This window comes from Phocoena sinus, chromosome 10, assembly GCF_008692025.1.
Source record: "Phocoena sinus isolate mPhoSin1 chromosome 10, mPhoSin1.pri, whole genome shotgun sequence".
Lineage (NCBI taxonomy): Eukaryota > Metazoa > Chordata > Mammalia > Artiodactyla > Phocoenidae > Phocoena > Phocoena sinus.
The window spans coordinates 90,145,144-90,169,318 of NC_045772.1; the positions used below are offsets into that span (position 1 = coordinate 90,145,144).

The 24,175-nt window shown below is 40.1% G+C and overlaps 1 protein-coding gene across 5 annotated transcripts; it reads right to left on the reverse strand.

Moving 5' to 3' along the window:
- Positions 1 to 960: 960 nt before the first annotated feature.
- Positions 961 to 22,312, reverse strand: MGST1 (microsomal glutathione S-transferase 1). 5 transcript variants are annotated; one of them, XM_032646096.1, is made up of 5 exons: positions 21,806 to 21,843; positions 18,139 to 18,241; positions 15,529 to 15,676; positions 13,001 to 13,095; positions 961 to 1,570 (listed from the first exon to the last, which is right to left on the reverse strand). In XM_032646096.1, the coding sequence occupies exons 3-5, from the start codon at positions 15,652 to 15,654 to the stop codon at positions 1,324 to 1,326; spliced, it is 468 nt and encodes a 155-aa protein (XP_032501987.1). In that variant the 5' UTR covers positions 15,655 to 15,676; positions 18,139 to 18,241; positions 21,806 to 21,843; the 3' UTR covers positions 961 to 1,323. The 5 variants fall into 5 exon arrangements, with proteins under 5 accessions (XP_032501987.1, XP_032501986.1, XP_032501984.1 ...); XM_032646095.1 differs by lacking the exons at positions 18,139 to 18,241; positions 21,806 to 21,843 and adding an exon at positions 22,294 to 22,312; XM_032646093.1 differs by lacking the exon at positions 18,139 to 18,241 and having other exon boundaries at positions 21,806 to 21,883.
- Positions 22,313 to 24,175: the final 1,863 nt, after the last annotated feature.

A 24,175-nucleotide genomic window follows, 5' to 3' on the forward strand; every position in this document is an offset into this window, starting at 1 on the left:
GCACAGTCTCAATTTATCACCCTAAATACGATTACAAAAAGATAGCTTTACAGTGAATAAATCTGGTCGATACTACCTTACTGAACTGATCACCACTAATGGGACAAACTGACATCAAATGTGCTGTAATCTGAAGAACACAACGTTAACAAAAATGTTTAATTTGAATCTAAGAATGAGAAAATAATATACAAAACCAAATCAGATTAAGGATCATTCTATAAAACCACCAGCCTAAACTTCTCAAAAAAATGCCAGCATAAAAGATGAAAAAAAATGAAAGAACTCATCCATTTATTGAAAACTAAATAGAAATGATAACAAAAGGCAGTGTGACGTCCTTGTTTGATTCCTGGATCAAAAATAAAGCAGTTATAAAAGACATTATTGGAAAAATTGGGGAATTTAAATATGATCTGTGTATGTTAATAAATATTGTATTAGAGTTAAATTTCTTTGGTGTGAGAATGGTATGGTTATTTGGAGACTGCTTTGTACACAGGAGATAAATGCTGAAGTATTTAGGATTGAAGTATCTTAAATGCATGATATAGTATATGCAGCTTACTTTCAAATTGTTCAGAAAAAACACTGAGTGATAAGAGCTAAAGCAAATATGTGGAAATGTTAACAACTGGTAAATTTAGGTGAAAGACGTATAGAAGTTCATTGTACTACTTTTCTACTTTTCTGTAGGACTGAAAATTTTTTTTTTTTTTTTTTTTGCGGTACGCGGGCCTCTCACTGTTGTGGCCTCTCCCGTTGCGGAGCACAGGCTCTGGACGCGCAGGCTCAGCGGCCATGGCTCACGGGCCTAGCCGCTCTGAGCCATGTGGGATCTTCCCGGACCAGGGCACGAACCCGTGTCCCCTGCATCGGCAGGCGGACTCTCAACCACTGAGCCACCAGGAAGCCCTGAAACTTTTGAAAATATGTTGGGAAAAATAAAATCAAATGAAATCGTTCTTCAAATTCTTTATTTCATACGCCAATTTCAGCAATACTGAAATACAAGTTTAACATACATGCACTTACTCTTTCTAAAGATTTAAAATATGAAATGTTGAATAATGTTACAAATTACAATCAAAATTTAAAACAAAGTACTTTAAGAATAAGACAAAAGAGCTAAAATTATGTTAAATTTCTAGTGCAAATATTAAAAAAGAATAAAGGATATTGGTGACATTAATATTCAGACTAGGTTTTCCCTATCTTAATTTCTCTGCTCCCTTCCCACTTAAAATCTTAAAAAGTATTTGTTATAAATTGGAAGTACAGAATTGTTAGAAAATCACTGGATGACGAGTTGTATGATTCTCTTTACAGGTACAACCTACTTCTCAGCAATCTGTAAGCCATTGACAGCGTAACTCCATATCCAAGGAAAAAAGCCAAAGCGCGATTTGGCTGGGGAAGGGGTATCAGATATGCAATTGTGTGGTAGATTCGTGCTCCAACAAAGAGCCTGAAGTGCAGGATGGCAGTAGAGAGATCTGGACCACTCAAGGAATACAGAAGGCCAATACCAAGAAATGGCACAATATTTTCGAGGTCATTCAAGTGGGCTCTGTGGAAAAAGATGCCTTGTAAAACACAAATTTCAAAATCAGCAGAAATATATTCATATTTTCCTCTCTTCTGAAACTAAATAGAAGTGTTAACGGATCTTAAACATGCAAAGTAAGATTCATTTTATTTCTCTCAAATTCCCTTGCTTCCTTACCCACTTGACTCTTATTTAGAATGTCTCCTTATCTTGTTTCTTTTATTTGCAGTGTATCTCAACATACAACAGAGAAGGCTTTTTGCACTTTCAAGACTATCAAAACTGCATCTACATAATAAAACTCACTCCATTTTTATACATATAAAATATTTTTTCTTCTAAGGTCCATACAACAGCAATTCAAGATTCTTCTTATAAAAACTCTTCTTCCGAAAAGAACAAAATCGTTTTGGTTATGATCTTTCTTAAGACTCCTCCCTCACTTGTGCTAGCTAGTCTGCAAAATGGCTCCTGAGACCACCCTTGCCCATTCACCCAATCCACTAGGTTGCCAAGAATCAATTTGCCAATTTAATATCAAGAAATTCATGCTCTCCACATCCATATAACAGAATACATAACTAGTCTTTCAAACATGGGAAAAAATTTAGCCAACCTATCCTCAAATTGCAAAAGGAATTAGTTAGTAGTGATGGAGCAAAGTGCAAAGTATACACAAAATTGATAGACAATAAAGAGAAAGACATATTTCCTTGATTGGGATTTCATACCACAGCTATAAGAAAACAGAAAGCATGGTTTAGACACAAGTTTTCCTCCAATTCATGGCACCTTGAATACAAGGCACATGTATTATTGGCTTGACATTTTTTAAGCTGCTTAATCTTCAAAAATCTGGTACTCCTGTTCAAGTCTCCAGAGTTAAAAACTGCTTAAGAATCTAGACTAGAAATTGAGATTTTGATAGAGCTTATCAGCTATCGATACATATTTCAAAATGAACAATATTGGTTTTATGTTACCCTCTTTTCTTTTAGCAAAAACGTAACTATTACATATTGCCTGCTCAATGATCACCATTCTCCTCCCCTCCTTTCCTTTCTCCTGTTTCCTGTAGATTATCCTTTCTCATCACCTTTTTGACAAAGATGATGACAACATAAAGGTATGAAGAATGCGACAGTAACCTGGGTAAGTAACAGTCTTAAAAGATTTAAATGAACAACTGCCTGTTCCTGAATAAAAGCCAAGACAGAAAGGCATGGGAGTTCTTATCCCTTCTCTTTCATGGAACAACCCAAGGGTTACTGAGAGTGAGGTGGGCAAGAAAGGACAGGGATACTATTTTCTACTAAAGAAGAGCCCGCTTCACCAATTACACCAAGGGTATTTGTTTGGGTCCTTTGAACTCTCCTGCTGGACCACTGCTATATCTTCACCTCCCATCTTGGCCATGTTACTTTTCTCCTTCACAACATTCTAAAAGGACAGACGTTTTAAAGTTGGGAAAGAACCTACAAATGGTGAGACTCTGTGGAAATGTGTTTACTTCTAAGCCTGTGTTAAGCAACTGGCAAAGAGAAGAGAAGAAAGTCAAAGACAATAAGGGGTAGAGAGCTCCAGTGGAGGGAGAGGGAAGGAAGTTCAAAGGCAGGGCTTCCTTGGACCTTACTGGCCCCTCCATTTTTTTCTGGCTTCCCTCTCTCTCTTTATCTTATTCTCTTTTCAATTCTCTTTCCCTGTCCTTGGCCCTCAAAATGGTCTCAGAGATAGCATTCCTTATTGTCCTAGTAAGGTCTGTTTTCAATGGAGCCTGATACTCTGTGTTAATTTATGCTATTTTATATGCTCTTCTTTTTTAGACCCTGAGCCAGGCACGTGCTTACCCAACTCTCCCAGTCAGCTCCTACTGTAGTCCAGTATCACCCTAATACCATAACCCTTTCTCCGCTCAAACAACAGAAGTCATCCTAGAGGGGCAGCTCCCTTCGTTTTCACGTCATTCCTAGACAGCTACCAAAATCTAATACCTGGTGGACATCCATCTTTATGTGTGACCACCTTCTACCGGGGTCTATTTCCCCCCCTCCATCATCCTGTGTTCCCGTTTCCTTTCTCCTTCAGGCAGATGCTCCTTGGGGCAAGCTTGCTCTGGGCTGACCTTCCCATCAGCCCTGCTCTGTGCTTATGATGCACCAGTCACACCTTCCTAGTCAGATCAGAACCACTCGGATCTAGCATCACCCTGACCTTGACCAGAGTTGCTAGACATCTTTGAGAATTATCAGGGGATGGCCAACTACAAAAGGAGCTTCACACCAGACTTGCTGACTCCCTTCTCTTACCCAAAGTTCTTCATGCTCAGCATACAGCAGCAGTATGTCCAAATTCCCACAAAGAAAACTTCCCAAATTGACGTGATCTCTCCTCTCCTTCTCCTAACATTCTCCAGCTTCTTCCTTTATGAAATATTCTTAAATACCCTAGGAACTAATACCCTGTACCTCACGACTTAACATCTAAAGGGAGACTGCTTTATATCATTCTCTAACTACATGAATGTTGGTCTTATTTTTAGAGGAAAAGTTATAAACCCCCTCAAGGTCAGGAACCCAGTCTTAAAGCTATTTTACAGCACTCCAATAAAAGAAGTGACCGTGAGACACACACGGTAATCTCTCAATAAATGCTTCCTTCATGCATTGGGGCCAGAAGAGAAGTCACCTGGCTCAAATCCTAGCGCATGTTCCAGTTCCTTGAAGAATCCCCAGCGAGTATCACCTGGACTCCACTGAACAGTTTCAGGGAACGGGTATTCTCTACCTTTGAACATAGCCTATTCTAAACATCTCTCCTCTTCCTAAGTACCACCCCCCTTTTCCTCTTTTGAATGCTACCCTGTATTTCTCCAGCTGCCCTGATTACCGTACAACTTTCTTTTTACCTTGTTGTAGGGAACACATTTGGTCTTGAATTCTTTCTAGAACGAGATGGGATAGGATTAAATAAATGCGTAATGTAAAAGGTTTTCTAATCATCACTGATTTCTGTCTGCCCAGAATATAACTAACTAACTTTAGGCTGCTTATCTTGACATTTCAACACATATTACTTTATATTTTTAATTAAGTGTTCCATATGTGTAGAATGTATTAATTTTCTCATATTGCATACCTGAAAGCATAATTTTCACTTCCTTTGTAGCCAAGTTCTGTCCCTGTCACTGAAATATGCTAATAGAAATAACGTGATAATTACATGTGGAAGTAATGAAAAAGAAAAATTCTAGGCTAAAAATGCAAAGTGGAGATTCTGGAAACTCTTTCTCTGAAAAGTATCTCCAAAAGAGATTTGTCAGTAGGAAATTTTTTGATGGGACTGATCCGATCTCAAAAAAATACACCTGGAAACTGGATGCCTTGCCTTTCCTGGACACTCTCTTTCTTGCCACACTGAAAAGCCAGTGTCTGATCGCCAGGAGGCGCGGGACACACAGTGGCTGCACCTCCTCAAGGACACTGACTCCTTTCACAGCTAAGGTCAATCATTCTCACTAAATTTTATTTGTTGCCCACAACCTGATGAGAAGATCAGCTCAGATAATGGCTTTCTCCTTTAGAAATACAATCCCATGGGCAAGGAGAGATAGAAGTAGGGGCTGGGAAGGGAGAGTGGGGAGGAATCTAAAAATCCCCCAATAAAATACCTGTTGCTAAGTTTTCATAGGTGAGACTTACTTTGATCTCCCTTTCAAACTTACTAATGCTACTAAAGGTCTAATTGTTGTCACTTTCAAGTTCTGGGCAATTTTATGAGCATAGGGTCATGACTAGCATCATGTATTTGATTACCTTCCCTAAAAGGGATGCACAAAAAGGATGAGACAAAGCTGTAAACTGCTTACTTTCTCTTTGGTGGTTTTGATAACTCCACAAAGCTTTATTCACCTTTTCTAATTTTTATTCTTTTTCATCATAACACATATAATTTTCCTCTGATACTGTTTGAAATTTTCACATTGATTCTTTGAGAGATTCCTCAGACTATTTTAGATCCATATTCTTGACACAATCCATTTTAAAACTGGCCACTTTGGGGCTTCCCTGGTGGCGCAGTGGTTGAGAGTCCACCTGCCGACGCAGGGGACACGGGTTCGTGCCCCGGTCCGGGAAGATCCCATATGCTGCGGAGCAGCTGGGCCCGTGAGCCATGGCCGCTGAGCCTGCACATCCAGAGCCTGTGCTCCTTAACGGGAGAGGCCACAGCAGTGAGAGGCCCGTGTACCGCAAAAAAAAAAAAAAAAAAACCTGGCCACTTTAATCAGTAGGACTGCTGAATTAACAAATATATAACTAAGTGAAGCAAAAGTTAAAATTTTATTCTAACTATCTAGCATAGACTTCCTCTTAGAAAAAGCCATTCTTGCTTGATACATAATTTGAGATTAAACTTTTGCATAAATAAAAAAATTAAATTTCGGTACTGGAGGAGCAGAGAAGTACATGGGGTAAAAGAACAGCCTGCAAAATGGTGTAATGCTGACCATTTTGTGAGGTTGACAAGGGCACAATGCAACTTTCCCAGGGAGAGGATGCTGAAGCGACAGAGCACTGTTAACATACAACTTGAAATGTTTGTGTTGCCATACTGTAAACTCTGCACCTTGATTTAGTCAGGTCTATTTTTATCACATTTTTAACTTGATTTGTTGACAGAGTTGAGGAAAGAACCAAGTTTACACCAGCCTAACAAAATGCAGAATACGGAAACATGCACAAATGCAGGATTGCAGACTGGGTTAATCTTGAGACTATATACCATAAGGGAATCTGCAGAGATCTTGGTAGGGGCTTCAGACTTTCCAGGAAATCAAAAGTGATGATGCAAATATGATCTAGATTCCAAAGGGATTTGATGCTGCAGCAGATACATGAATTACAGAAGTAAATTTTTTTCTTTCAGTCCCCATTTCATTATCTATTTATACTCAGCAAATTGAAGAAGTGTAGTCAAATATATTCATGATGTTTCATATCTTAACTATTCATCATGAAACTAAATACCTAAATGTTTAAGTATGGCTATGAAAACTCTTCACTGCTTCTTTAATTTCATATAATTTTGCTTATCCTGTGAAATGTGTCTAGAATTGTACTCCAGTTTAGATGAGCATTAGAAAATACTAAATGAAGACGGTACATAACTTTAATGTTTCACATGTTAGAAAAAGGTAACTAATGGATTGGCAATGGAATCTCAATATAAAAAAATTTTGCGGTGGGGAGAAGGCTGGCCAAGATGGTGACAGAGGGGGCTCCTGAACTCCCCTCGTTCCACAGATACACCAAATGGACAGTTACACATGGAGCAATTACCTCTGAAAGAAATCCAGAAACTAGCTGAGCAACTTCTACTCATTGAGAGAATGAGAAAATACGCACATCAAAATGGATAAGGAAAGGCTGAGAAAATCTTGCTATAAACCGCACCCCCAGAACAGCACCATACAGTCGGAAGGGAATTCTCAACTCCCAGCTTCTCCCTGAGGAGAAAAGGGTTTAGACCTCATATTTAGTGCCCCAACCTTTAAGACTTTCACCCAAAAACAGGCCCCCACCAAAACAGCAAACTCTGTAAGTCAGTGAGGATTGCATTTTGGAGACCCAAAGGATGATAGCAAACAAAAGCAAAGGTTGTTAACAGGTGCGTGAGACTTGTTGTAGCTATTCCCCCAGGACTCAGTACAGAGGGAACAGGCAAAAATGCGATCTCCCAGTCTTTCCCAGATAGAGATCCACCTGCATACTTTAAAACTGCTACCTAAAGGTCAAGCTCCCAGTTAGCCTGCATCTAGGCTCTGGCTTCAATCCTTCCTAGGAAAGCCAGTAGACACCTGCCTCCATTTTCTCCTTCTAGCCCAAAACAAGTCGCCAGTATCTCCCCCGGAAGGAGCTTACACACATCTGCACCTCAGCTTTTATGGCTGCAGCCCAAGTGATGGGTCTCTGGATCACCTGGCTCTGACAGCCCATAGTGCTACCATTCACAAGTCCCACAGGGATACAGCAACAAAGAAGCAGTTCTCAACAAGCACAATCACTTGCCTGCAGCTACCCCACCCCCAGGGCTCAGTGAAGAGGGAGCAGGCAAAAATGTCCATCTTCCGTCTTTCCCTAAAAGGCGTTCATCTGTATACTTTAAAGCTGCTGCTGAGGGTCAGGCTTCTAATTCAGTATGCATCTAGAGGCTGGCTATAATCCTCCTCAGAGACTGGAGAAGCCAGAAGACACATCCCTCACCTTCTCCCTCTAGCCCCACTCCAAGTTGCCCGTATCTCCTTTGGAAGGAGCTTGTACGCACTTCCGGCACTCCAACTTTTGCAGCTACTACTGAAGGGACAGGCTCCTGGATTGCCTGGCTCTGAGAGCCCATGGGGCTTGCATTCATGACTTCCACAGGACTACAGCAAACAAGGAAGCAGTTTCTTAATAGGTACAAGAGCTCTCCCCACAGCTATACACCTGAGCCCAGGAAAAATGCCCAAATCCCAGTTTCTCTCTGGAAGGGGCTTAACTACCTACTTTTCCAGCTGTTGTTTGAGAGTCCAGCTTCCAGTCTGCTTGCAGCTAGCTGCTGACTTTGATCCTCCCCTTTGGAACACTTGAAAAGTCTTGGCACACACTCAAAATCTGGGAGCCAGTAGAAACAAAGAAGGCAGCCTGGACAACCACAAAGGCTTGAGAGGCAACCAGGAGCTCAAGCTAATTGACAAGGTTCATCTCCCACATGAGACCACTCTTTCAAGACTGGGAGTGGTGGTTGTTTTATCTAATGCACAGAAACCAACACAGAGAATAAAGAAAAATAAAGAAACAGAGAAATATGTTCCAAACAAAAGAACAAGATAAATCTACAGAAACAGACCTTACTGAAACAGAGATAAGTGATTTACCTGATGGAAATATTGGTCATAAGATGCTCATCAAGGTCAGGAGAACAATGCATGAGCAACGTGAGAATTTCAACAGAAATAGGAAATATTTTTAAAGTAACAAACAGGAATCACAGAGCTGAAGAGTGTGACTGAATTAAAAAATTCAATAAAGGAGGTCACAACAGATTAGATGAAGCAGAAGAAAGGTTCAGCAAACTTGAAGACAGTGCAGCAGAATTCATCCATCAGAGAAACAAAAAGAAAAAATAATGAACAAGAGTGACAATAGCTTAAGGAACTTATTGGAAAAACCCTCAGAAAGACCAATATATGCATTATAGAGGTACCAGAAGTATGAGACTGAAAAGGGGGCAGAAACTTACCCAAAGAAGTAATGACTGAAAATGTTCCTAATCTGAAGAAAGAAATAGACATTCAACTACAAAAACCTCAGAAAGTACCAAAACAGAAGAATCCAAAGAGACCCACACTGAGACACGTTATAATTAACTTATCAAAAGTTAAAGACAAGGAGAGAAGCTTAAAAGCAGCAAGAGAAAAGCAACTTGTTTCATACAAGGGAACCCACATAAGATTATCAGCAGAATTTTTTATCAGAAATTTTGCAAGCCAGAGAGAGTGGGATGATATATTCAAAGTTCTGTAGGAAAAAAACTACCAACTAAGAATACATTACCCAACCGATCCTTCTCAAACTTTTCCAAAAAAAGAAAAGAGGGAACATTTACAAACTCATTTTACAAATCCAGTATTACCCTGATATCCAAGTCAGATAAGGACACTACAAGAAAAGAAAATTACAGGCCAATATCCCTGATGAACAGGAGGCAAAAATCCCCAACAAAATATTAGCAAAACAAATTAAACAGTTTAATTGAAAGGATCAAAAGCATCATACTCCATTATCAAGTGAGATTTATTCCAGGGATGCAAGGATAGTTCAACATCTGCAAATCAATCTGTGTGATACTCTACATTAACAAAATGAAAGATAAAAATCTTCTCAGGGGCTTCCCTGGTGGCACAGTGCTTGAGAATCTGCCTGCCAATGCAGGGGACACAGGTTTGAGCCCTGGTATGGGAAGATCCCACATGCCGCGGAGCAACTGGGCCCATGAGCCACAACTACTGAGCCTGCGCTTCTAGAGCCTGTGCTCTGCAACAAGAGAGGCCGCGACAGTGAGAGGCCCGCGCACCGTGATGAAAAGTGGCCCCTGCTCGCCGCAACTAGAGAAAGCCCTCACACAGAAACGAAGACCCAACACAGCCAAAAATAAATAAATTAATTAATTTTTAAAAAATCTTCTCAATAGAAGCAGAAAAAGCATTTGACAACCCAAAACCCTTTCATGATAAAAACTCAGAACAAGCTGGTTATAGATGGAACGTACTTCAATGTAATAAAGGCTATATATGACAAGTCCACAGGTAACATGGTTCTCAATGGTGAAAAGCCAAAAATTTTTCCTCTAAGATTAGGAACAAGACAAGGATGCCCATTCTCATCACTTTTATTCAACATAGTACTGGAAATCCTAGTCAGAGCAATTAATCAAGAAAAAGAAATAGTCATCCAAAACAGAAAGAAAGAAGTAAAACTGTCTCTATTTGTAGATGATGTATTATTTTAAAAACACTCACCTAATTCCACCAAAAACTGTTAGAAGTAATACATGAATTCAGTATAGTCTCAGGATATGAAATCAATATACAAACATATTTTGTTGGAGAATATCAAAGCCAAATTCTTGCTCAAATTTCAATAAAACTACAATGAAAAAAAATCAGTTGCATTTCTATACACTAACAATGAACTATCAGAAAGAGAAACGTAAAAAACAATCCATTTAAAATAGCAGCAAAAAGAATAAAATACTTAGAAATAATTAATTTCTAATAATTAATTAATTAAAGAGGTGAAAGATCTATACACTGAAAACTATAAGACACTGATGACAGAAATAAAAGACAAATAACTGAAAAGATATTCTCTTCTCATAGATTGGAAGAATTAATATTAATATTGCTAAAATGTCCATACTACCCAAAGCAAACTACTCCCTCTCAAAATCCCAGTGGCATTTTTAAAGAACTTTTTTAAAATCCCAAAATTTGTGTGAAACCACAAATGACCCTGAATATCCAAAGCAATCTTGAGAAATAAAAACAAAGCTGGAAGGCATCATACTTCCTGATTTCAAACTACATTAAAAAACTATAGTAATCCAGGCAGTATTGTATTGGCATAAAAGCAGACACATCGATCAAAGGAACAGAATAGAGAGTCCAGAAATAAACCCATACATAGTCAATTAATTTTTTACAAAGGAGCCAAGAATACACAATAGGGAAGGACAGCCTCTGCAATAAATTGTGTCAGGAAAACTACATTTCCACAAGCAAAATAATGAAACTGGACCCTATCTTACACCATACACAAAAATCAACTCAAAATGGATTAAAAACTTGAACATAAGACCTGAAACCATAAAACTTCTAGAAGGAAAAGACAGTCAGTAAGCTCTTTGACATTGGCCTTAGCAATGATTTTTTAGATTTGACACCAAAAGCAAAGACAACAAAAGCAAAAACAAACAAATGAGACTACATCAAATCAAAAAGCTTCTGCTCAGCAAAAGAAACCATCGACAAAATTGAAAGGCAACTTATGGAATGGGAGGAAATATTTGCAAACCACATATCGGATAAGGGCTTATATTCAAAGTATATAAGGAACTCATACAATTCCATAGCCCAAAACAAATAAACAAGTAAAAATAACTCAATTAAAAAAGGAGACCTCATTAGCCATTTTTCCAAAGAAGACATCCAACTGGCCAAGAGGTACATAAAAGGTGCTCAACATCACCAATCATCCTAAATCAAAATGAGTTATCACATTATATCTGTTAGGATGGATACTATGAAAAGGACAAGAGATAGAAAATGCTTGCCAGGTTGTGGAGAAAAGGGAACTCTTCCACACTGTTGCTGGAAATGTAAACTGGTACAACCACTATGGAAAACAGTATGGAAGGTCCTCAAACAATTAAAAAGAGAACTACCATTATCCCAAAGAGATGTCTGCACTCCCATATTCATTGCAGCATTATTCACAACAGCCAAGACATGGAAACAACCTAACCATACACACACACACACACACACACACACACAATGGAATATTATTTAGTCTTAAAAAAAAAAAAGGAAATCCTGTCATTTGGATGAAACTGGAGGGCATTAGGCAAAATGAAATAATTAAGACAGAGAAAGACAAATATTATATGGTATTACTTATACACGGAATCTACCAAAAGGAAAAAAATCAAATTCATAGAAACAGAAAGTAGTGGTAGCCAGGGCGCTAGAGGTTGGGGGAAATATGGAGAGGTTGATAAAAAGGCACGAATCGTCCGTCATAAGATGAACAAGGTCTGAGGATCTAAAGTATAACATGCTGACTATAGTTTATAACACTGTATTGTGTTACTGTATAACTGAAAGTTGCTATAGGAGTAGAAATTAAATGTTCTCACCAAAAAAGAGAGGAGGGGAGATGAAATATGTGAGGTGATGGATGTGTTAATTAACTCAATAGAGGGAATTCTTTCACAACATATACATATATCAAATGACATTGTACACTTCAACCATCTTACAATTTTATTTGTCAATAATACCTCTGTAAAGATGAAAAAAAGTTTGCAATTTACATGACTTTATGCCAAGGATTAAGAAATATACTCCAGAACTAGAATTCAATGTGCTTTTAAAATAAGTATATTCCTGGGCTTCCCTGGTGGCGCAGTGGTTGAGAGTCCGCCGGCCGATGCAGGGGACACGGGTTTGTGCCCCGGTTCGGGAAGATCCCACATGCCGCGGAGCGGCTGGGCCCGTGAGCCATGGCCGCTGAGCCTGTGTGTCCGGAGCCTGTGCTCCACAACGGGAGAGGCCACAACAGTGAGAAGCCCGCGTATCGCAAAAAAAAAAAAAAAAAAAAAAAATAAGTATATTCCTGGTATTATTAGGAAACTGTGTAGATGGTATCTTGGCTTACTGCTTTTCATTGTTCATTGCATTCTCAGTATATTAAACATAATATCTACAAAGAAGAGAGAGAGAGAGATTGGAAAGGGAGAGATTTCCCAAGTTCATATTTTGAATCTTATGCGAAAATACCTAGTTCTTCAACCTTTTACACAAGCTAACAGTTTTACCTCTGGAGAAAGATGACAAAAACTGCAAGAATCTACCATCCTCATTTCACCTCCTACCTGTCATTACTTTTGATAAATCCCTACACAGAACAAAGTCATTAACCCCAACAAAGTGCACAGAAAAGCTAAATTGGAAATATGTGTAATCACAGTGATAGTTGGAGACATCTAGATCGCTAATTTTCTGTAATTATATGGACTAGGTAAAATGACCGACTTTTCTTCCTTCTTTCTTCAAGACCCCAACATCCTCACTTAACTCTGGTACCAAAATTCTTTGATCAAGTAAATCATTTCAGGAGACAGTGGGTTCACCTTCGTACACGTTCCACTCTGTCATCTGTCCGAAGATACTTCTTGGCATTCTCTCCTTTGCCAAAGCTTGCACAGTCTTCTGGGTTGGCAAAAACCTATTCCAAATAACGAGAAAGAAACCTATTTCAAATGCCAAGTAACATGGGGGTAACTGTATCTGATAAGTTATTTACATTTTAACGGAAGGAAATACAGGCATCCAAGTTGGCCATTATGAAAAAAAAAATGGGAGCAATAGATCAAACCCAGGGGTAGCAGAAAGCATCTCTTCTTAAAATCTGAATTTTTATTAACAGTGTAAAAACAAATTTTAAGAGAAGCATAAATAACGTAAATAAAAACCAATGTATAAAAATAGCGAAAAGGAAGCAAAAATGGACAAACAGAGCATAATTCTAAGTCCTCATTGACTATTACGGTGAACTGGCATTTTTTTACAGTAATGTTGATGCACTTGCCCTCAAGAGTATTAATATTTCTAACTGGTTGGCTCATATGAAAGTCATAAGTTTACTTGCCAAGGATATCAGAGAACAGGCATGCAGCATAAAAGAGTGAGGGGCAGGAAAAGTACTTTGTACTTCGTTAGGATACGTGTGCCTCTTTTCTTTTTCTGAATTAACTAGAAGTTTGTGTTGAACAATACAGTGAAATATAAGAAGTTGAATCGCATTCCTATAAACACCAAGGACATGTTCTAGGGCGTATTTCATGTACTCCTTCCTGCCATTATGATGACGTTTGAAATGATTTCCCCATTCCCTGAAACTTGAAACATGCATTTAAAAATATTTAAGTATGTCCCAGTATTTAATAATATATAATAAAGAAAAACATGAACTCTAAAATTAGCCTTAATTTAAGCTGAGGAATGTCATAAATATTATAATATTTTTCTTAATATGACATGAGCATTTATTTCAGGTAAAGATGTTGAGGAGAACTGATGGGCAGCAGTGTGATACAGTGTCAGCTCTTGAGGTCAGATCTGTCTGTCTTGTCCTTAAATAATTGCCTGGCACACAGTGGATGTTCAATAAATACATTTCGAATAAGTAAATAAAGGTATTACAACGTAAAGTGCATGAGATTTTCATTTAAACCAATCTGAATTTGAATCTCAGCCTCACTCTTTATTGGTGTGCAACCTTGGGAAAGCTATTTAATCTCTCTGACTTGTATTTTGTCATCTATAAAATGGGAACAGTAATGCACATCTCACATGATAATGCTAAAAATTATGTAAAATGCTTCCATGATCTGACACACACAAAGAGTGTCATGGCTCCTAACATATATCACTGGCACTCCACAAACTGGAATTCCCTTCTCCTTTTAAGACAAGCAACATTTCTGCTATCCTTGGTGCCATGACATTTCTAGAGGACAGTGTGGATCTGGTGGTAGCAGGCACTTTATAGCCTGCTGCTCTAACACCTTGCCCCATTAGAGAGTTAAACATGTGGGTATGTGCCCCCATTAAAATGCAGATATCCCTGGGAAGAAATGACACCTCAAGACAGTAATGAGGAAATACCTTAGGAAGGACTGTGACTTCTAGATAAAAGCAAGGCTCTGGAGGACAAAAACTCAGGAAAGGGACTAAAAGAGAAATGATGGTTTCCAGAAAGAAGCTGCTGAATAGGCACAGGGACCACACCAATGAAGAGCATTTAACTTTGTCAATGTAGCTTTGCTTTACCCCCATCACTGTTGTCATAAACCCTGCCTGAATATAGGTTATGTGTTTCAAAAACTTTCTACCACCCTCCCCAAGCCTCCAGTTTTAAAAAAATCATTCTTATCACGATGGGTAGAAATATGATCCACTTAAGAATTCATAACCACACAAAATTCAAATGCCTTATCCCAATCATGAGAGGTTCTGCTGATAATAAGAACTTTAATTCTATCCCCAAAGGCATATCCTTGACCTGTAACAGAGCTGAAAACACCAGTTCACTGTCTAGAAAATGACTATCTTCTAAACTCTAGTAGGCAAAATTAACTCCAAAATCGCAAAAAGTTTCCTTGAAAACTTTGATACTCCAGAAATCTCATATGCTAAGTGGCAAGACAAAAGGTAAAAGCTACAATGAAGGGCTTCCCTGGTGGCGCAGCGGTTGGGAGTCCGCCTGCCGATGCAGGGGACACGGGTTCGTGCCCCGGTCCGGGAGGATCCCGCATGCCGCGGAGCGGCTGCGCCCGTGAGCCGTGGCCGCTGAGCCTGCGCGTCCGGAGCCTGTGCTCCGCAACGGGAGAGGGCACGACAGTGAGAGGCCCGCGTACCACAAAAAAAAAAAAAAAAAAAAAAAAAAAAAAAAAAAGCTACAATGAAAAAACGATTTCCTAGTTTCTAGGAAAAGGCACCCATTCCATAAATATAACAGAACCACCTGTACCAAAGGACTGCATATTTCATCTGCAGTATTAGACAATATGCCACTGGGCTTTACAAAAAATAATTTAAGAAAATTGCTTTCCAGAATCTCAACTCTTAAAAGAAAATATTGCCTCCCATGTCTTACCTTTCTTGTCAATCTATAGAATGCAGTTGCAGTACTCATAACCATCATTTTTGAAAGAACAATCGTTGTGTAGGAGGCAAAGGCCATGAATACTTCATTCTCCATTAGCTGTGTGAGGTCGACCATTGTTTCAATTTTGGTCTGGAATCTTAAAAAAATTTTAGACAAGATAGGAAAAAGCAGACAGAAACACCCCAAATAACTTGACGGTCACCTGATGTGCTTATACTGCAGCATTAACCACACTGTTCTTAAAGATATCTTGGGTAGGGCTTCCCTGGTGGCGCAGTGGTTGAATGTCCACCTGCCGATGCAGGGGACACGGGTTTGTGTCCCAGTCTGGGAAGACCCCACATGCCGCGGAGCGGCTGGGCCCGTGAACCATGGCCGCTGAGCCTGCGCGTCTGGAGCCTGTGCTCCACAACGGGAGAGGCCACAACAGTGAGAGGCCCGCGTACCGCAAAAAAAAAAAAAAGATATCTTGGGTTATTTGAAGAAGAAATAATGTTAGGTTTAATGCCAAAATGAATACTATTATGTTTTTTTCTAGTTCTATATCATTAAGCTTGAAGACATCAAACAAGTACTGAGTGAAAATGAAAATGCAGGGGGTATTACAAGCAAAAATAAACAGGTGAACTGCTCTAAAGATAGAAATAAAATCACATTTTTGCATCAAGACGAGCCACAAGTTGGACACACACAAAAACAGAATCCATGGATCTCTTCAGAAACATCAAACTATGTACATAGTATTTAGTATCATTAATGTTTGATTAGAAATGCTTAAGTTCTAACATATGTCCTCCTTTACAAACCCAACTTAACAGCCTTTTGTCCTTTCAGTTGTATTCAAGATCTCAGACTCCAGGATTCTAATTCCAGTCACACCATTTTGCTATTAACCTTGGTTGAGAGACTTAGCCTCTGTGAAACTGAATTTCTTCATTTATAAGATAGCAATAGTAATACCTCCTAACTTAGTGGGTTGTTGTCAGGATTTAATTGAGATAACGTGTGGAACATACCTAGCACAGTGCCTGGCCCATGAAAACCCTCAATAAAGTTTATGATCTCCTGATCACAATCATCGCTGCCATCAAGACCATGGTCATCATTCACATCAACACACATGAAGAGGGTGAAGCAGGATAATGGAAACATAAAATAACAGGCTTGCAAATGCAAGGTGAAAAATTGGCATTTATGATGCTTTTGTAGAAGGCACAAGGGGAGGAGGATTAACTTTACGTAGGTCTTCAGGTCACTTCACATTCCATATTTACTTCCACCTAAAAGCAGTCAGGGGTAAACTGAAGGTAACGCCCTGAGTCTGGTGTCGGAAGTATAACCGGGAAAGTGCTCAGGAAGGAGACAGAGGCACACACGGGTGATGTTGAAGTCCAAGTGGGTAGAAACTTAGGGTAAAGCTGAAATTCCGCACTATCTGAGAGTCATTCTTTTTAACCTCCTCTGTTCTATTATCAGCCCCACTACCTACATCTTCTATGTCTTCTACATAAACAAATATCTTTTCTCATACCCAAGCTTAAACGCTATTTTTCAGGCTTAGCACGGAGTGTTGTCTCTTGTAGACCGTATCTGTTCCTGCCTTTAAAACTCAACCCCTGCACGCAACCTAGAGTGATCATTCTGATCAATCCATCTATCTACCAATAATCTGTAAACCTACATATCTTTCTATACTCTGCTACCGGTCATGCAGTTGTCTGTATGTTACTGTTGAATGGGACATAAATCACATATATAATACATGTATATTTAATTTTATAAGACTTGGCTACACATCCAATTATACCACGTACTTTATGTGCATTGCCTTACATAATTTTCATAACCATAAAATTATAATTCTCATAAGTATATCTATTCTACAGATGAATGAAATGGAAATTTGAGATACTTAGCGGCCATGCTGGGACACAAACCCAGGTCTCTGACCTCACGTCTTGTATACCAACCACACCGCACTGTCTCCTTCAAGAGACTGCAAACTGCTTAATTCTGATTCAACTAACACTGACTGAGTGCCTACCCTGCAGCTGGCAGCGCTGGCACCCCTTCCATCTGTTATCTTCCTTCCTTTCCCAATTATGCTACAAGTTAAGTATTACTCCCATTTTGCAAATAAAAAACCCAAAGCTTCCTAAGCAACCCCTATTTTAAAAGGTAGACTAAAAATATACTCCTTGGATTCAGACAAATAGAAATGTACAGTTGACCCCTGAATAACACGGGTTTGTACTGTGTGGATCCACTTATATTTGGATTTTTTCAATACTAAATACCAGCATGCTAAACAATTAGCAGCTGGTTGAATCTGCAGATGCAGAACCACGGATACAGAGGAACCGAGTATAAGACGGGGGCGACTGTAAGTCATACGTGGATTTTTGACTGCGTGGAAGGCTGGCCCCCCTAACCCCCCGCATTGTTCAAGGGTCAACCGTATTTAGTTTAAATACACACACACACACACACACACACACACACACACACACACAGTAGCAAATTAACCCACCTCCACCAGTCAGTAGTCTTGAAAGCAAGTATGTTAGATACATTCTGCCAACTAAAAAGAGCACTCACCATCTGATTCTACAAGCAGGAAGTCACTAGCCAATGCCGTCGCTGACCTTTAACACACCCTGAAAGGAGTTCAGGGCAGGTCAGGAATGAGGCACTGTGTGCTCTGGGGAAAAGTGGCAGAAGACGCCTTCAGAGAGTTAGATATTTTCAGGAGAAATTTTTATGAGCCCAATTTTTTGTATCTTCTCATACCTAGAAAAGCACTAACGTCATTAGTGGAGACACCTGTTCCTCATAACCAGCAGCAAACTTCTACTAAGATGTGTGTTTGATTGTACACACCCCCTTCAGCAAAATCATATATATACTGATACCCGCACCTCCTCAAGAGCTACAGTCCTCAGGAAGCCCCAACTAAAGCTGAACTCCCAGCTCTCACGTTATGTGTTTTTTTCAGTTGACATTTCTCAGTGCAAAATAATACTTTTAGCAACATTTAATGTATCTGCTCTTGTTCTAGTATGGTGGGGGGGGGGGCGGGGCGGGGGAGGGAGTCATGAATAAACTGAACTCTCCTTCAGCACGCAGGTAGAGTAATTAGCCTAATAAGGAAGCCCTAAGTCCTATGCCTCTGGACAGAGATAATGAAGAAACACAGCAGAGGTGTTAATTTTTTTTAATTTAAGAAAAGTTTATCAAGTAGGAAATGCTGCTATTCAACCATGATTTTAAAAGTCAAACAGTTTCTGTACCTCCCCACCAATGTTCTCAGAATGTAGTGTATTTAGCAACCAGAGGATGGTTTTCTCTCAGTGAAAACGGGTATAGAAAGGATAGAGAAAAAGCAGAAGACTTCCAGACCTGTTGGTGGGAAAACAACACAAAGACATGAGCAGTTGGAGGCAAAGGTCAATGGGAGACTTTTTCTCTAAATGTGAACAACACACAAAGTGTCCTTTACACAGAGAGTTTCTCAATCACCAAAATGTGCCTTAGCTCAAGTCTGTGGCTTTTGGGAGCTTCTGGTATCACACACTATGGGTCCACAAATCGCCTCTCAGGATCAACATGGTCTACTCCCAGATGGTCTACTCCCATCTGAGGGTGGGGTGAGGAGAGTTAAAGATAAGGCATTAAGAAATAGGGGTCATTTACAGCACAAAATTAGGTGGTGCTGATCTAGACTTTCTTTTTTGAAGCTAATTTGTCAGTAAGTTGCCTTGAACCTGCATCATGCCTGGGCACTGCACTCTAAAAATAGTTAGTGGAAACTTTGTACATGAACGGTCACCAGGAGGGAGGAGAGCAGTATAGTAGTAATAATACTTCAGACAGTAAAGTGTTCAGTGATTTGAGTAGTCTAGGAGCGCAGTAGAAATAATCTAAGAAAAGTAAGCAGAGCAAAACATGAAACTTGGTGATGAGTTATAGAAAATAAATGATTCCAACGATGTATTCTATTTGGACAGTGTATTGTTCCTTTTATTGTCCAGCATTAGTTGGCACAGTGGAGAATATCTCTACCTATATCGCCAGAGAGGGGGGGCTCAGTCCCCTAATGTGGAGGTGATGCCTTTACAAAGGACAAAGAGCTATGTGTCGAGCTCACACAGACTGTGCAACTAGACTGTGGTCCAGGTGGATGCAACTCTGCCACTTACCCACTGCAATTAATTTACCTTACCTGTAAAGATGAGGTTAATAATACTTCCTACGTCACAGGACTCTTGTGAGCATTAAGTGAATAAAGTATAAAGTGCTCAGAAAGGCAGTGGGACCCAGTAAGTGCTATACAAGTATTTGGTAAATAAATAAGTGCTGTTCTGGGCACTGAGGATACAATTTTAGAGTTTTCAAAAGCCATCACATTATCTCACTTGAGAATTTGGAGAACTCTAAGGTACTCAGAGCAAATATTTGTCTCTACTTTTAACATATAAGGAAACTGAGGCCCAGAGAGCTAGAATGAGTAATTGACCCAAATCACAGTGGGGGGCCCAAGACTGGAACCCAGTTTTCTCAAGTGTTGAACTTGTGGGCTATCTACCATCAAGGCTAAACATTCTAGACTTCTCTGGCCTTCTGGGGGCCTCCTTCTGTCAAATCCCCTTCCTGTCTTGTCCCCCGCACCCCACAGAATCCCACCCCTGCTCCCTTAGTATCTATCACAGTTGAGTGATAGATACTACCAACTGAGAAATATTCCTCTTCTCTTTATAGGCTGTTAGCCAGAAAGAGCAAGGTTCTGTTATCTATAGCAGCCTTTCTACGTAAATATTGTGCAACACACAGTATGTGAGCACGCATTCCCATGGCCATGACTCTGCAATTTTAGACTTTTTAAAGCAACAGAACAGTACCCATGAGACAAAAAAAAAAGATAATTCAGTGGTCTCATTGCTGTTTATGAGTTCTAGAATTTACTGAATAGACTGAGGTGACTGCAGACAAGGCCTCCAAGTTTCAGGGCCCAGGTGTTGGGAGGAAAATGCTTCTGGCTCTGGGCGGGGAGGCCGTTACCAGGGGCCTATGCTGACCTTTTCTGGACTCAGCGTTTAAGAAACTCCACTCTCAAACAAACCCTCAGAAAAACTGTCCTTGTCTGCCACAGAGAGTAATATTCAAATTTGGACCGATTTGCCATTTTTCAAGATGAACAAAGGTGGTCAACACACATAGGCCTCTTATTTTGGAAAAAGCAGAAGACAGTAAAACTCAATACCAGCCTAACTCCCAGGGGATGCAAAAGGTGTGTCTAGTTTTCATAGCAGGCTAGGGATCTGAGGACACTGGGCTAGACTGGGTTAAAGCCTGTTAGCTGGAGACCTGGAGAAGTTTCCAAGGCCATTCAGCAATGTTTGATTACAGCCCAACTGGCACGTTCTTGGAGAGTAAACAGGCAGAGGAAAAAGGAGAAAATAAATGTGGTGCCCGGACTACTAAGAGGCCTTGGGACTATTTCAAAGGAAGCAGGGAGATGGAATCTGCATGCACCCTGGTCCCCACCACCCCAGTCCAGCAACAGCAGTAACAGCTGAGGCCTGAACCCCCAAAGAAGGCTTCCTTTCTCCTTTACTCCTTCCACGTGGCTTTCGCCTCCAGACCGGGGGGCTGAGAATCCTCCCAGGGTTCCAGTCAGCAGACTCTAACAATCTCCAATTCATCTAATAGGGTCTAATTCATGTCCTCCTCCACTTTGTTAATTATTATTATTTTTTAACTTTGCTAATGTTTCTCTAGCTTATCAAAGCAAACCAAGAGAAGCAAGTCCTGTCTTTCAGGAGGTACAAAGGCCAGTTTGCCCTTGAACTCAGAGCCACTGCAGGATTTTACACCCTTAGGATGAACGGAATTTGCTTCAACTGCAGCCACTTTCTAGATTACTATTACTTGCACGTACTTTTTATTCCCCAAAAGTTCAAGGGGGCCCTTTCAAAGTGGATGCTACCTTGGTCTGAGAATACAAAGTGGGTCAATCATCACTTAAACGCAAAAAGACTTATTCTCTCAAGTTTTAGTCCTGGGGCTTGACAATTCACCTGCAAGGGGGACAGGAATGAAACTCCCTTTTAAGAGTGATGGACTGAAAAGCAAACATATAGCAGCTACACGGAACAAAGAAGCTTCAGGTCGGCAGAGACCCTCAAGCCTACACCTGCCACCCCGGTCCCCTTCCCGCCGCCTCCCTCTCCTTACCCGCCGCTTACACACCCCTCCCGGCACGTACTGTGAATCCGAGCAGGAGAAAGACAGCGACCTGGTCCCAGAGGCGGGTCGCGCAGGCGCTCGGTGACTTTCATTGCGAGGGCGGGCGGGTGGGAGGCAGGCGCCACGCCCTCTCTGGTTAATTTCCTCGGAACTTGCTCTCGGGCGCCGAAAGCACGACTTGCGACCTCGCCAAGGCCCTCCCCTAAATCGCCTGATTTTTCTCCCCCTGGAGTAACCCCCGCCCACCGGTTCTCCTCTCTGAACCCTTCTTTTTGGCGCCGGCGCAAAGTCTTCTCCCGAAAGGCCATTTCCCCTCTGCAGCGCCTCGGGACGTTAGCCATTGTATTGGGACACATCAAGTTTGGGCGTGGGGAAGGAGGGAAAGGAGGCCGACTTTTATGTGGCCGCAAACAATTTTAAAAGATCTCAATGTTGAAAGCTTTAGAGAATATTCAAATCTCGGGGGCTGGGGGTACGCTGATTAGAAGTCTTTGATAAATCAATTACCTTTTGCTGAACTTCTCTTTCCCTGCTCTCGTGGCAAAGCTTCCTCTAAAGGCTGGCACTGACACAATGTAACATTTGGTGAAGATCACCTATAGTCTTCCAAATCCGTGATCCTAGACAATTTGCCTCCCCATTCTGTACCCTGCTGTTCAGAGTCCAAAATGGAACTGGAGGAGCTTAAGCTGGATCATTACAGTTCATTACACAATTCATTACACAATCAGTTTAGTATGGTTTTTTGCAGGGACTTTCAAGAATGTTAGGGTTAGAAGGTGTAGTTATTCTAACACCAATATCTGGATTAAGGATACTTCCAAGCTTCCTAGTACCCACAACAGTGTTTATGGATCTAACTTCCATGGCTTTATGTAAACATGTTTAAGGATTTATGCTTTCCATCTACGTTACTTCTCACTTGGTCATACTTCTCACCCATTTACCACCTGCTATGTGCGGTGTACTTCCTTTTTTTTTTTTTTTTTTTGTCCTAATTTTACCTCCTTTAGACTTTAAAGGGTGCCTCCAGGACTAGCTAAGATTTGATGGACAAATCCATATTCTACCAAAAAAGGAAGTAAGATTTACCAGTTTGCTCTAGGAAACAGCATTTAATCACAGGCCTGAGAACAGTTTCTATAGGAGCATATCAGTAGAAGTATCGGAAAATCTAGCATCAGCAGACGTTAGTCTTCGTTTTCATTGTCTGTGTCTTTTGAAAACTACATATATTTATTCTCCTATCTTGGTAATGTACACTGGAACCTGGCTGTGACACTGACTGGAATAGGGCAGAATGTGAGATAATTCTGAATTCCTGCCAAGGGATTTTAGTACTACAAGTATTTAAAAGACTCTTTTCATTTATTATGAGGTAATACAGCTCTGATCTTGTGGATAAATTTACAGAAAAAGGTACAGTGAGCTATTATTTAAATAACTGATATACAGAATTCCAGTTGAGCGGTTCTAACAGGTTTTTGAAAAGAAAGGAGCACCAAACTCATCTGATGCTCTAATTATAAAATGACTTCAAACTATTAATCAATCAGTGGATAAATACTGGATTCCTGCTCTCCATAAACCATGTACAATTATTGCCTGTCTGTTATATACATGAAACTGTCTTTGGTACAATAATCAGCACTGGCCTATAAGGAATGAATTTAGGAGACAGTTACGTCGTGAACGCAAGGCACTTGGTTTGATGCTAAAATCCAAAACTAAGATAAATAACACCAAATAATTGTGCTCAAGGAGTTTACAATCAGGTAGACACAAAAGCCGGAAAAAAGAAGTTGCCACTAAACTTCAGGATGAAAAGATTTCAATTTAGCAATGAGAATGATAACTGGGGTATGATCTAGAGCAGTAACAGGAAAAAGGTTATGAAAAAATTTAGATTTCTGCTCATCTTTGTTGTATGCTCTTAGATGAGTAAGGAGGAGAAAGAGTTATTTTTTCAGCTTGTTTTAGTTTGGGTAAAGGTAAGGGTACAAACTTGGAACCCTCCATTTTAAGCCTATAATGAAATCTTTCAGGGAAACTCGAGCCAAAGTTCAGGACAAGTAATTCCACAGTAAATATTAAAACAGTTTAAAAGGTCACTGATTTGGGGTGGGAAGAGCAAAGGTCATTCAGCAAAATGTAGCTGCTACAACAAAGAAAATGGAGATCAAATCAGAAAGATCTGGAAGAACAAAGCATTAGAAATCTAGCCGATCTTGCCTTTTAAAAAACAGACAAACGAGAAATGTCAGAAAGGACTGCTATCACCACTAGACTAGGTTTCCGGTAAAGTGGGAAGGAATCAGGTGCCCCTCACTCCTTTTAATTTTCTTAGATCTTTGTTTTTTTCTCTAAATCCATAGAACAGATGCCCCCA

Excerpts from the sequence above, each read along its gene's own strand:
- MGST1 (XM_032646095.1), bottom strand. The coding sequence starts at position 15,654 with ATGGTCGACCTCACACAGCTAATGGAGAATGAAGTATTCATGGCCTTT. Across the intron at positions 13,096-15,528 it reads TCTATAGATTGACAAGAAAG|GTTTTTGCCAACCCAGAAGA; the intron begins GTAAGACATGGG and ends TATTTGGAATAG. Across the intron at positions 1,571-13,000 it reads AGAGTGGAACGTGTACGAAG|AGCCCACTTGAATGACCTCG; the intron begins GTGAACCCACTG and ends CTTTTTCCACAG.